The sequence below is a fragment of the Biomphalaria glabrata genome, chromosome 6, assembly GCF_947242115.1.
Source record: "Biomphalaria glabrata chromosome 6, xgBioGlab47.1, whole genome shotgun sequence".
In the NCBI taxonomy this organism is placed as follows: Eukaryota; Metazoa; Mollusca; class Gastropoda; family Planorbidae; genus Biomphalaria; species Biomphalaria glabrata.
In genome coordinates this window covers 4,480,554-4,493,483 of record NC_074716.1, presented here as the reverse complement: position 1 = coordinate 4,493,483, position 12,930 = coordinate 4,480,554, and the positions used below count along the sequence as shown (strand labels likewise).

Here is a 12,930-nt window from a genome sequence, read left to right as displayed (position 1 = left end):
AGCTTGACGGCAAATGTGCCGAACGGCGCGGGAGGGTCTAAGTCAGCACATTAGGTTTTTGAAATAAGACTTTTTAATAGCAGGAAAATGCACTGTAGATACCTCAGAATATGCATTTTTTTGGCATTCAATACCAGAAATAGTGCTTGGCGGCGGGGCGGAGGCCCCGCGATTGGGTAGCTCCTAGCGCTCCCCAGAACATATTCTGGGAATGGCAGGGAGTCAACAATTTTCCCACTAACTACACTACTACAGGAAAAACCTATTCTAGGGCACGATAAACGAGTAAATCCTGAGTGCTCCTTTTATAAAAAAAAATATTTAAAATATTTTACGATTTAATACGAGTTTTAGTGACATTCATGTAGCCCTTTCACCGGCCCAATTGGGTACCGGCCAACCGGGCATTTGCCCGAATGTCCATAAAGCCAGTCCGCCCCTGATAGATCTAGATCTGGATTTCTATATCGTTTTTTTTTCTCCCTTCTTTTCGCTGCTTTTGTTGAGACCGCTTTTTAAGTTATCAAGGTCGATTCACTAACGAAAATGGCAGCACTTCTGAAGTATGTTAGAACGAAAGAGTTCAGAGATTGGATACTCAGGTAATTTTTTTTAAATTAGATCCAAATAATTTTGAAAATTATATTATTTGAAAAATTAATTAATATTTAGTGCACTTATCATGATTCTATATTTTATTTTTTGCATATTGTAGCCAACAACATCATTACATTGAACATTCAACGATTCATTTGTTACTTTTCAATGTATTGTAACTTTTGACCCAGAAATCGTTAACCTACTTTTTTAAAGCTAGCAGTTAAGAGTCTTGTAGTATAGATCTTGATCTAGAAGTTCTAGATCTAGTATAGACTAGTTAAACAATGGATGGATTTATAAGTTACATCACTTAGACTCAAAACTTAGATTACAATTTTAATAATATTAATAGTAAAGAATTTAATACAGTATACACTAATAGAAGAATAGATTAGATCTTGGCTAGAGTCTAGGGCTAGTCTAGTGTTCAAGAATAAAGATGCACTTTGGCCTAGACTCAAACTCAAGACCAGTTTTATTTTTGTGGACTTTAGACTTGAAAGCAATAATCATAGAAGGGGCTTATAGATCTAGATGTATATTTCTATAGAATCTTCTTTTCTCTAATTTCCTAAAGGAAACAGTAGCAAGAGCACAAAATCTTGTGCGTAACTGTTCATTCCTCTCTGTTTCTTTTGACTTGACTAGAAAGTCTTTAAATGATAGGCACTTCCATTCTTTGATGTTTTCTTCCCATCACTTACTCTGCCCTCCTCTTCTTCTTTTCCTTGGTACTGTTCCCCTTCAGGAAGATCTTTGATGGCCCTGAAGACCTTGTGATATGGCCATTCAGTTTAAGATTGCATTTGTTAACATTGTTCTACAGATCGTGTGTGTCACCCCAACGGTCCAATGGATTAAGGGATAGGTAAAAGTGAATTTTTGCTGGGAGTAAGCTAAATCCAAAACAACAATAGGACTTAAACATCCATAAAAAAGCTAAAAAGATTCTAGAAATAAAAAATCACCCCTAGGGTCAGGATTTTGTGATTTTAACATCAAAAAAGAGATACAAGACACCAATAGCAAAGACAGACACAAAAACTCTTCTTTTCCCTTGGCAATTAAATCATTAAATATAAACAATTTGATATAAACTTTTCACATGTAAATTATGAGTGAGTTTGGTGTGAATGTACATTTTGTTTTTAGTTTTATAATGTTTTGTTTGGTGTAATGCACAAATTGTAAGACAAATTTCCTTACGAACAATAAAGATTATTATTATTATTATACAGAATATTAAGACTAAGACTGCTTTATTGATCCTTATGGAAATTTGTTGTGATTAATCTTAAGTTTTAGTTTCAGTTTGTATATTAGTATTTTAGTATATATATAATATTTAAATTACTTCATACATTTTCTGCAAAAACATTATTAACAAAGTTTATATAGATTCCATTTCATGAATAAAATTTATACTTTGTGAGTACAATATTTATGCTTATAAATACCTACTGTTGACTTATTTATATTTGTGTATTATGTTTTTTAAAAGTCTTAAGCTTACAATAAATTTAACACTACCACACAATTTATGCTAGATTATTAGTCTTTTATTTATATAAATTAATGTTTGTTTATTAGTAATCATGTCATTCTCATTTCTTCACATATTCAACATTCTTCACCTTGGATTCTACTATTATAGCACAGTAAGTAGTCATGTTCAAAATGTTAATTACCAGTTTATCTGTATTTGTAATAGATTTTTCTATTTACTATTTGTGAAAAGGACACGCAGTGGATGACTGGTAAAACGCTTGGCTTCTGAACTGAGGGGTCCCGTTTTCCAATCCTGGTGAGGGGATCTTTAAGGTGCCTCTGATTCCACCAAGCTTTAATGGGTACCTGACTTTAGTTGGGGAAAAGTAAAGGTGGTTGGTCGTTGTGCCAGCCACATGACACCTTCATTTACAATGGGCCACAGAAACAGATGACCCATAGATTGCAATGTCTGAAAGGGTGACTTACTGTCAGCAAAGATGTTTTAAATTTTCTAAAAGCATCATCAGTTAATTAAGCTTAATATATATATAACAAGCAATGCTAGCCATTAAATACCATTGAGATAAGCCAAAATCAAAATAATCTTGGTCAGTAATGGACTGTTTTTTATGGACATATTTAGTGGTTGGTACCTGAGATGAACTCCTATTGAAAATCAGAGCAGGAAGGACTAGTCCTCCCGTAGTGCTCTGGCAAGAAACTTAGCCGTCCGGCGTAGTGCCTCATAGCTACCATACAAGTCGAGTGACTGCACAGGCAAGTCCCCCCTTAGCTCGCGGAGCTGGGGACACTCGTACAAGACATGCGACACTGTTTCGACGCTCTCTCCACAGTGACGGCATCGGGAGTCAAAGTTAGTGCGGAACCGGGCAAAGTATGCCCCAATAGGACAATGTTCCGTCCTGCACTGCGCAACTATTGACTGCTCTGACCTCCTCAGTCGCCACCATGGATCGTCGCGATCTGGGTGACGCATGTGCTGCCAGACACCACGTGCTCTGTCGGATTCCTCCCAGGACTTTAACTACTTCTCATGAATGAGTGCTCGGATTTGTGCCGTTGCTTGTAAGTACGTGCTTGGTGCTTCGAGGTGTGTGGCTGCCATTGCACCCTCCCTTGCGAGGGCGTCTGCCGTTTCATTGCCCCTCACGCCGCAATGTGAAGGCGCCCACTGCATATAAACGACAGCTCCAATAGCTCGGCGGATGTTATCTGCGGCGCCGATTGCCTCTTCTATTACGGGCGACCCTCCCCCGCCGCCACCCATAACTAGGAGACTGGAGCGAGAGTCAGTGACCAACACCACCGTAGTGGCGCTAGTCTCGCGTTGGAGCATTCGGGCCCTAATGGCCTCGAACGCCCTAGTTATCCCTGTAAGTTCGGCATCCATGGAGCATGCAGCGTAGCCGCATGGACCAGAGAGCCTATCTGGTTCAGTCCGGTCGGGGTAGACAATAAGGGCCCCATACCCCGATCTATCGGGGTCCCTCATTACCGACCCATCGGTATAACAGAATATGGCATCTGATGGGTAGGATTTTATAGTTATGGATGCCAAATTTTGGAGAATGGCAGGTGTTAATCGCCTCTTGGTGGCTCCCTCTTGCCCTAACAGGGACAGGTTTATTTGTGGGGCCGGCAATCTCCTCCACGGAGGGCACGTACTGATTCTCCTAATAGGGATTCTATCAGTGGAGAGTCCAGCTGTATTTGACAAATTGGCCGCTATATGTAGGAACGATCGCATTTTAATGCGGTTCCTCTCTCTCCACTGTCGCACTAAAATTGAGGTGGGTAGCCTAGAGTCGCCCCTTTTATAGCGCTCGTAGGCCGTAAGTACTGCCCTCTCCCTCCTAAGATGTAAGGGTGCCACGTTTGTAAAGATTTCAGCAGCGTTTGTTGGGCTTGTCCTAAAGGTGCCACAAATGAACCGTAGAGCCTGTGCTTGTACCCGGTCGAGTGATTCGAGGGCAGTTTTACTAGCGTATACTTGAAGTGTATAGCTGTATTCAATTTGTGATCTGACTGCCCCTAGATACAATGTGCGTAGCATGTCAGCTTTGGCACCCCACTTTGTGCTGGCCAGCTTTCTTAATAACGCTAACTTCTCCGAGGCTTTTCGTTCAACTTCCTGGACGTGCTGGAGCATTGACAGTTTTCTATCCAGGGTCACCCCTAGATATTTTGGCGTATTTTCACGCTGGAGTCGCAGCCCACCGAGTTGAAGCTCGAATGGAGCCTTAAGGATGTCGATTCCTAGGCTGAACAGGGACCAGGTCGTTTTGGCAACGTTTATCTGAATCTGCCATTTGTCGCAATACGAGGAGATGGTATGGAGGTCTGCTTGAAGTGCCGCCTGAATTTGGTCGGCTTTCTTCCCGGTTGACCAGAGGACAATATCGTCAGCATATAGCAGTTTTTTGGACCGTAGTGAGCTGGGCAAATCATTAAGAAAGGCTATGAAAAGTGTACAGGACAGGGCGAAGCCCTGAGGCAGGCCATTAAGTTGTTGTTTTGGCTTGCTAAGGGAGTGCTGGTATTTTGTACGTGTGCTCCTCCCTGACAGAAAGGATTGTATCCAATTGTATATCTTGCCCCGCACACCCATAGCTCTTAGCTTAAGATAGAGGCCTTGCTTCCACACACGATCGTAGGCCTGTTTTAGGTCTATGAACACCGCATATGTGCTCTCGGACCTCTGGAACCCGTCCGCCACCTCCTGTGCGAATGTCGTGACCTGGTCGATCGGGCTCAAGCCTGCCCTAAAGCCGGCCTGTTCTGGCGCCAGGATACCGGCACTCTCAAAGCACCAAACTAGCCGCTCGTTAACCATTCGCTCAGCAACTTTGCCAAGGGTTGAGGTTAGTGAAATGGGTCTGTAGGACTCCACGTTAGTCGCGTCTTTTCCCTTCTTAAGGACTGGTACAATGACAGCACTCTTCCAGGCCCCGGGCAGTCTGGACTCTGCCCAGGTTCGATTCATAAACTCCAGGAGTTTATCTCTCGCAATGCCCCCAAGGTGTTTTACCATCTCGGGGGTAACCTTGTCTGGCCCCGGAGCTTTTCGATTTTTGCACTTAGCTATCGCTCTGTCCAGCTCAGCACGACAGAAGGGCGCGTTGCACGTTGCTTGGCTTTCCGGCTCATCTGGCTCCCTCTCGAGCCTCTTATGTTCTTTGTTGAGGGCTTTGGACGTGGCAGACTTCTTTTCGGGCTTGCTGATTTTAGCAAAATGTCGATTCAACAAGCCGGCCATTTTGGTTACCGTCGAGACCGGCCCTCCGGGTGACAATAGAGGGGCAGCCGTTCGCGCTGTGTCTTTGGCCTCTAGGTTTCGCAGAAGACGCCAGGCTTTCGAGGTATCCCGAAGATCCATCCCGGCGCAGGCAGCGTTCCAATGGTCCGAACGGACGCGTCGGGCCAGTTCACTCGTGGCTCTACAGAGCCGATTGTACTCCCGCCGGATTTCAGGGGTACCCTTCCGTTCAGCAAGCCTCCGGGCTCGCTTACGTCTCAGGACCAGCTTATTCAATTCCTGAGACCACACGCGTTTCTGCCTTACGCCAGGATAAGTCCGCGGGACAAACCTCTTGGCCGCACCCAACATAGCTGCTGTTATTTCGCCGTATATGATGTCAACGTCCCTATCCTCCACTGCAATATTCATAAGGGCAGTGTTGACTGCTGCCTCGTAGGCTGGCCAGTTCGCCTTGGTGTAACTCCATCTACGCGGGGCTTTTGGGGTTACACCACTGGCCTCTGAGAGGGCAATTGTGACTAGTATGGGTCTATGGTCACTTCCAATGTCATCTAGGACTTGAAACTGAGTATGTGATTCTAGATTAGCTGTGATTAGAGTAAGGTCTGGTCTAGATTGGCTGCCATTTCCGGTATGGTATAGAGTTAGGGGAGTATGTTTGTTTTGCAGACAGAACAAATTAGAGTTATTTAGAAGTTCATGAATTTTATGTCCCGATGAGTCAGTTGAATCATAGCCCCACTGCTGAGACTTAGCATTAAAGTCTCCTGCGATGACGTTGTGAGTATTGATATTAGTACAGTCATATTCGAGACTAATTTCATGCTTGGGGGGGTTATACAGATTAGTTACCGTGAGTTTACGCCCTAATTTATGTATCTCGAGGGTGATGGCGTCGGTACGCCCGTGCACTCGTGGACCGGGGACTTGTGTAGCAACCAGATTGTTGCGCACATAAGTAATGAGCCCCCGGCAGTCTGTGCATTTACACTTGAATGTAGTATAACCGGTGATACTGGCATTGCGTTTGCCAGTTAGTGTCTCTTGTAGTAAAGCCACATCTATTGCCCTCTCGTGGAGGAGTTTTGAGAGCTCTAACACCTTTGGGATGACCCCGCAGATGTTAATTTGTAAGATCAGGAGGGACCTTGTGTTTATGGGCTTAGTCCCTGGAGTGGGTTGGATCCCACTAGTGTCAGTTTGGGTTGTTTGGGGGCCGGAGGCTCCCGTCACTATTTCGCTTCCAGTCATATTTGCCTGCGGTGTATCTAGTTCCGCAGGAGGTTGTGGCAGACTTCCATCAACCTTGTTCGTTGAGAAGAGGACTTAGGTGGAGGAATTTTAGCTAACTTTTCACGACCTGACAAATTCCCCCTCATCGAGGTCGCGGGGCGACTAGTAGCTGACTTTTCGTGTCCAGGCCTGACGCCCACTACCCGGCGCACGGAGCCTGTTCGGGTCTGCTCGTGCCCGCTTTTTACTGTGTCTGTGTCAATCATGGTTGTATGGTTAAGGCCGTTGGCGGCCTTAGTTACTGCTCTAATGCAGCAGCGTGCATGGCCTATACTTATGTCGCCACTAAGGGCAAGGCAGAAACCTGCCCAAGCAATCACCGCCACAGATTGGCATATAAGTTTCCTGCAAGGCAGGAGTGGGGTGGCGCGCGTTTCTCGATATTCCCAGTGTCAGAGTCGCCATTGGTCGCGGCGGATTCCTCCACTAGCGCGCCAAGGAACGGGCTAGATAGAGCCTAGCTTGTGGACGCCAACCGGTCCGCCCGACGCAGCCCGCTAAGGCCGCGCCAGTCAGTCCAGTCTTTGCCCAAAGAGAGACCCGCGAATCAGCCGAGTCCCAGGAGAACCCGACCAACCCTCGAGTTGGTGTCCAGCACTATCCGCTTTTCGGAGAACCCGTGGTCTCTTACTAACCGTTGCCCCGGGGCCCCACAGGGGGGGGCTGGACATAACCCCTTTGAGTTCCTTTTACACTTGCCGGCTGCTCATTCATCAGCGGCAAGCAACCAGTACCCTTGGCCACTCCCTGAGAGCGGAGTGTTCACGCAGCGACCACGATGAGGTGGTACTGGAACGCCGCAGTGGTTGGTACCAGATTCAATGTAGTTGCGGTCAGCAGTCCCCTATTACAGGACTTATAACACAAATGTGAGTCCTCACAGCTGCTCAGCTTTTCACATGCTCTTTAAATAACTGGATAACACTTGAGTAAACCATTGAAATGTTTACAGGAGAAAATGGTTGAGTCTTCTATCCTAAGTGTCTCTACTGTCACCCATTCTATCGTCTCTAAACATGTCTTATTGCCTGTCTAATTCTATCTATTTTGGTCCTGAAATAATGCTCAAATGACTTTAAATTTGTATCCTAGCATTAAATCATCTTGCTGACTTCTATATTGAATTCTTGACCATAACATAAAAAAAATCTTATTAAATATATTTGACAAATGTTTACTTTACCATTAGCACTATACTTATTAGAACTATACCATGACCTATATATTAATAAGAACATGTACTTTTTCCTCAGCATTTTTGGGGTCCAGGTAAGCTGACATTAATTTTTCCTTTTCACATTTTATCTACAATTTATAATGATTGAATTCTGGATCACTATAATTTTAATTTGTTTTAAAAGTTAGTTACCATTACTTGAATAAAAGATGTTTTTTAGATATTGATCAAATTTCTTCTCTCTTATATCTAGTTGCTAACTGGGGTTTGCCATTAGCTGCAATAGCAGATCTCAAGAAGAATCCTGAAATTATAAGTGGAAAGATGACCCTAGGTATACTAATTCTTTATGATCTTCAATAAACACCATTAATTTGAAAGAAATTATTCTAATATGACAAAGATAAAATTAGTTTATTATAAATTCTCATTTTTTGAAAATTATTTCAATCTATCTAATGTAACAAAAAAAATGTTTTCTCCTTAGCTCTGTCCATTTACTCTTGCTTGTTCATGCGTTTTGCTTGGAAGGTTATACCACGTAATCTACTTCTGCTGTCTTGCCACATGACAAACGAAGTAGCGCAGTTAACTCAGGGAGCCAGGTTTATAAATTATCAGTAAGTGGGCAGTTGTTTTTTATTTTTTAATACATTTTACCCGGAGGTCAGGGAGAAATATTTTAGAGCCACTAACTTAAAAACACTATTCAACAATGTCGACCCTGGGAAGGTACTGGGCTTTATCCGGGAAGTGGGATTGTCTACGAAGATCTGATTTAGGAATTTGTGAACATGTACTATTTACATTAGATTTTAACCAAATTATTAAATTTTTACTACCTTTACTATTTTAACTGTGAATAGACCTTGATTTTGATGATTTAACTGTATAGAATTTAGCCCTTGATATGTAGAGAGAGAGTAGTCCTTAGGGGCAGGCACGACATGGCCTTAATTGTGCCGATGTGCCTAAAATCAAATCAAACATTTTACCCTGACAACTTTTGCTCAAGTCTATATGTCTTTATTATCTAAACACAGTGGAAAACAATTATTTTAAACTATCACAATCCTTGTCTAGTAAAAAAAATGTAAAAATAGTAGGTTTTTTTTTTTTTTGTTGGAGTTTTAAAAGATTTTAATGTGAGAATAAAACTTGAATGACAATCAACAGTGAAACAGACCCAAATTAGTTCATTTTTGACAATTGTATCTGTGAAGAAGCTCAGTTAGTTTGATGGTCATGCAAGGTCATTTAAAAAAAATTCTTATTAGTTCTTGTATTTAGTAATTAAGAAATATGATTAATGTATTTGAAAAATTAACATTGTTTTATTTCTTCTTCTAATGTTGCTGAACTCTCTCTATTGTTTTTTTTTTTAATTGTGTCATCGTTTGTGCTTTTTGATTTTTTAACAAATTTATTTTACAACACATGCTCATTAATTAAATTTTCTGCTTACATTTGTAGTCATCTGATGTCTGATGAGCAGAGAGAGCAATATCGTGCCACTTTTATAGCAGAAGAGTTGAGCAAGAAGGCTCAAACAAGCTTGACATCCAAGACTTCCCTACACCCACCTCCTTACACCGAGGCTGAGATCCTTGAGGAGATTGAAGAACAAGAAAAGTATCTCCGAATGATGCAAGATGCTGCGAATGTAAAGAAATAATTTCGACTTTTTTCACTAGCATTAATCAGGTTGTAGATGTACATGGCCTGTGCCATAATTGGAGTTGGCCAGTTATCATGGTGGTCAAATTAGATTTCCTGAAGTATAGGACATTTATCACAAGTGTTGCCTTGATTATGATGTATTGATTTTTTAAAAATACGTTTGAAATACTTTATATTATATTTTGTTTTCACAATGTTGCCATTCTGTTTTTTTTACAAATATTTATCACATTTCTTGTATAGATTGAAAGTTGTGACCTTATTTATTTTTCCCTAAAATAGTTTATAACTTATTAATTGTTGACAAATTCTAATGACTTCAGATTGCTGTTGAGAGTAAAATCAAAGGTTAACTTTAACTCATATTTGAAATTTGTTTCCACTAGTATAATTAATATGTTTTAGCAAAAAATGTTGAAGTTTAAATTATTAGTTAAAAAAAATGTTTTAGAAATAAATTTCTATAATTATTTTGAAAACTTTTTTTGCAATAGCTTTATGTTTATATTGAAACAGTCCTTAAAATGACCATTGTTAGGTTTGCTGTGTCCAAATAAATATATGTATATATATATATATAAATATAATTTATTCATAGAATTATTTTTCGTGGTGTGATTTAGTTTTTTATGCAGCTTTTGGCCAATATTATTTTCATTTATGGTTGTTGTCGTCAACTTTGCTAGGAACTATTTCTTTCCCTTGTCAGCCCATCGTCTGTGTCTAGAGCTGACATTTAAATGAACACTTAAGTTTTGTTGAAATTATCTTTTTTAGTAGTAGACGAAGTTCCATGCTCAAATATTTTGTTTGTTAACTTCATACAAAATTCACTTGTATTGGGTTTCAAACATCTGTGATGTATTTAGTCAGGTTAAACCAAGGTTTGAATTTTGAACGTTGTCATGAAATACAAGAATTAGTTTCTTAAGAGTGTGCTACTGTTTCTAGCAGCCAACATAATTCTCATACTTTTGTGCCAGAGAAATGACTTTAATCAACAATTGCAATACCCTAGAAATGTGAATGTTTACTACACGCTGTGTCCCATCTTTGTCTCCAGCTCGTAAATGTCCATGATACTTAACTCTTTCTCTCCTAACTGACGATTCCTACGTTGATTCCACCAGAATGTGGTGAATAATTACGAAGAGAAAGAGTTAAAGTAGTTTTATGACCTTGGTCATGCAAATAGTCTATCTGCAGTGTGGAATGTTTAAAAAAAAAAAAAGAAAATTTGACTGTGCAGCACATTGTGTTTTTGCCACCCAATTACTGAACTTACTGGCTGTCAACCAATATGTGTGTATATACAAGCGTGGTGCAATGATAGTTACGTGTAGAAAGTTAATTGGGTTATGTTAGCACTTAGTATGATACTAACCTACTCCAGACATTTTTCTTTTGTACAATGCACAATAACTTTTTGCTAGTCTTCTGTAAAAAATTCCTTATATTTTTTTTTTTCAAATTATAACAGACCAATTCAGTAACTTTGCTGTAATTGAATTGTTGCTTGAGAGTTGTTTCTGTGTTTTTGTCACTGCACTCTATAATACTCTGTGTATAATTAAATTGAAATCAAAGAACTGTTGCCTCTCTTTATTCTGAATTCTTTTTTCCATGTTGTTACACATGATACTAACATAACCAGCTCACTTTATTTTTTGTATAAAGTAGGTAAGCTAATATAACACTTATACAAACACTGAAAACTGTAGCATAGCCTGTATACAAAAAAAAATAGTAGCTTCTGTAAAATTTCACCAGGATTATTCAAGGGGCTGCAGATTTCTTGGTAATATAATCAAACAGTGGCATAGCTAGGACTTTGCCATCATTTTGCTGCAGGGGAGGGGGCGGGGTTGACCTCTTTGTGAGCCCCTGTATTTTGCGTAATATTTACTGTACAAAAACACTAATTTGGGGGCCTGTGAGGATTTTCAAATTCTCCCCCTCCCTAGCTACGCCTCTGTAATCAAATCTGTATAGTGTACACCAAGTAGGTCATTGTATAGCTAAAACAAAAGTTAGTATTTTAGTTCTATTGTAAATACTTTTGGTAGATATTAGCTCTGGCCTTAATGATGTTTAGATGATTATATGTGGTCCAGCTTTCAAAACACTTAAGTATTCTATCAATGCTCAATTAATTAAACTGTGCATGCTTGTGAACTTGTAGTGGCAGGAAAGAAGCTTGTTTGAAATGTGAGGCCAAAATTGTAACTAGTATTAGATCCATTCAGGCATGTCATGTTTATTTGCCAGAGTTTGTTTTTTTTTTTTTTTTGAAAAGGTTTCAAAGTCATTGCTATTTAAAACAGCATTCCATTTATTGATTGAACTGAATGCTAGGAAACAGTTTAACACAAAGTAGACATTTACTTTTGTGGTTTTTTGATTCATTATGTGTGTGTTGGTTCCTACAAGGAAGTCAGTACTTCTCCCACAAACCCCAAGTCTTTGTTCCAGTATGTCTTACTTACACATTGTAGGTTGCCAGGACTGTGTTAGGCTTATTTGTGTATTTCAATATATTGTTCTGGATGAGTGAGTTCCTGGCAGAATACAAACTATTGATTACTTGAGCTAGATAATCCATTTATCTATTGTTTTTTTTATTCAGGGAAATGTTTGTTAGGAACAAAAATTGGCGTGGGAAGAGGTTAAGGGAGAGGGGTTAATATGACTATTATATACTATACATTAAGATGTTACATTTACGCATAATAAAAGGTTATTATTGAAGCATCCCTTAGTGGATTGCTGGCACGAAAGATTTGAACTAGACTTGCTAAATACACCTATTTGACAAATTATATGCATGTTGCTTTGTCTTAGTACTTGTTGCATTCTTTGCTAAGTTTATCAATGGTGTGGGGGTCTTTTATATTCTGGGTCCATTTGTAGCAGTCCAGTGAAAAGTAAACGCTTTTTATTATGAATGGTGCTCTACATTTGTGTGTTCTGGTCATATCAGGGTATGAAATAATTTCATGTGCACTGATGTTCTAACCTAAACCCAGACACATCATTTGCCTGTTCTATGGCTGTTTGCAGTTTTGATATGGAAAACTTTACAAGCTATGCATGATGCGATTTTGTTCAAGGCTTGTTTTGTTTTTTTAATCCATATTATGATTTGGTTATGTAATCTTGCTTAGAGCCTACATGTAATTAAATTGAAATACAGGTATCCTTGGCTTGGTCAAATTTGTTCTGTGATTTATATAGATGAAACACACTTCTCTATTTAGTCCTACATTTATATGTTTCACATGCTAACATCAGTGTAAGAGATAACTGTTTTAGGTAAAATATCCTCTTGGGAGGAGGGGGGGGGTGTGACACAGTTTTGTTATTACAGCAGGTCTACTTCTATTGGTCAAATGTTATACATGTTTCGAAT

The 12,930-nt window shown here is 39.9% G+C and overlaps 1 protein-coding gene across 1 annotated transcript; it reads left to right on the top strand.

The window, feature by feature from the left end:
* Positions 1 to 2,180: 2,180 nt before the first annotated feature.
* On the top strand, positions 2,181 to 11,115 carry LOC106077747 (mitochondrial pyruvate carrier 1-like). Its single transcript, XM_056032528.1, has 5 exons — positions 2,181 to 2,258; positions 7,918 to 7,933; positions 8,095 to 8,175; positions 8,329 to 8,461; positions 9,315 to 11,115. The coding sequence occupies exons 1-5, from the start codon at positions 2,196 to 2,198 to the stop codon at positions 9,514 to 9,516; spliced, it is 495 nt and encodes a 164-aa protein (XP_055888503.1). The 5' UTR covers positions 2,181 to 2,195; the 3' UTR covers positions 9,517 to 11,115.
* Positions 11,116 to 12,930: the final 1,815 nt, after the last annotated feature.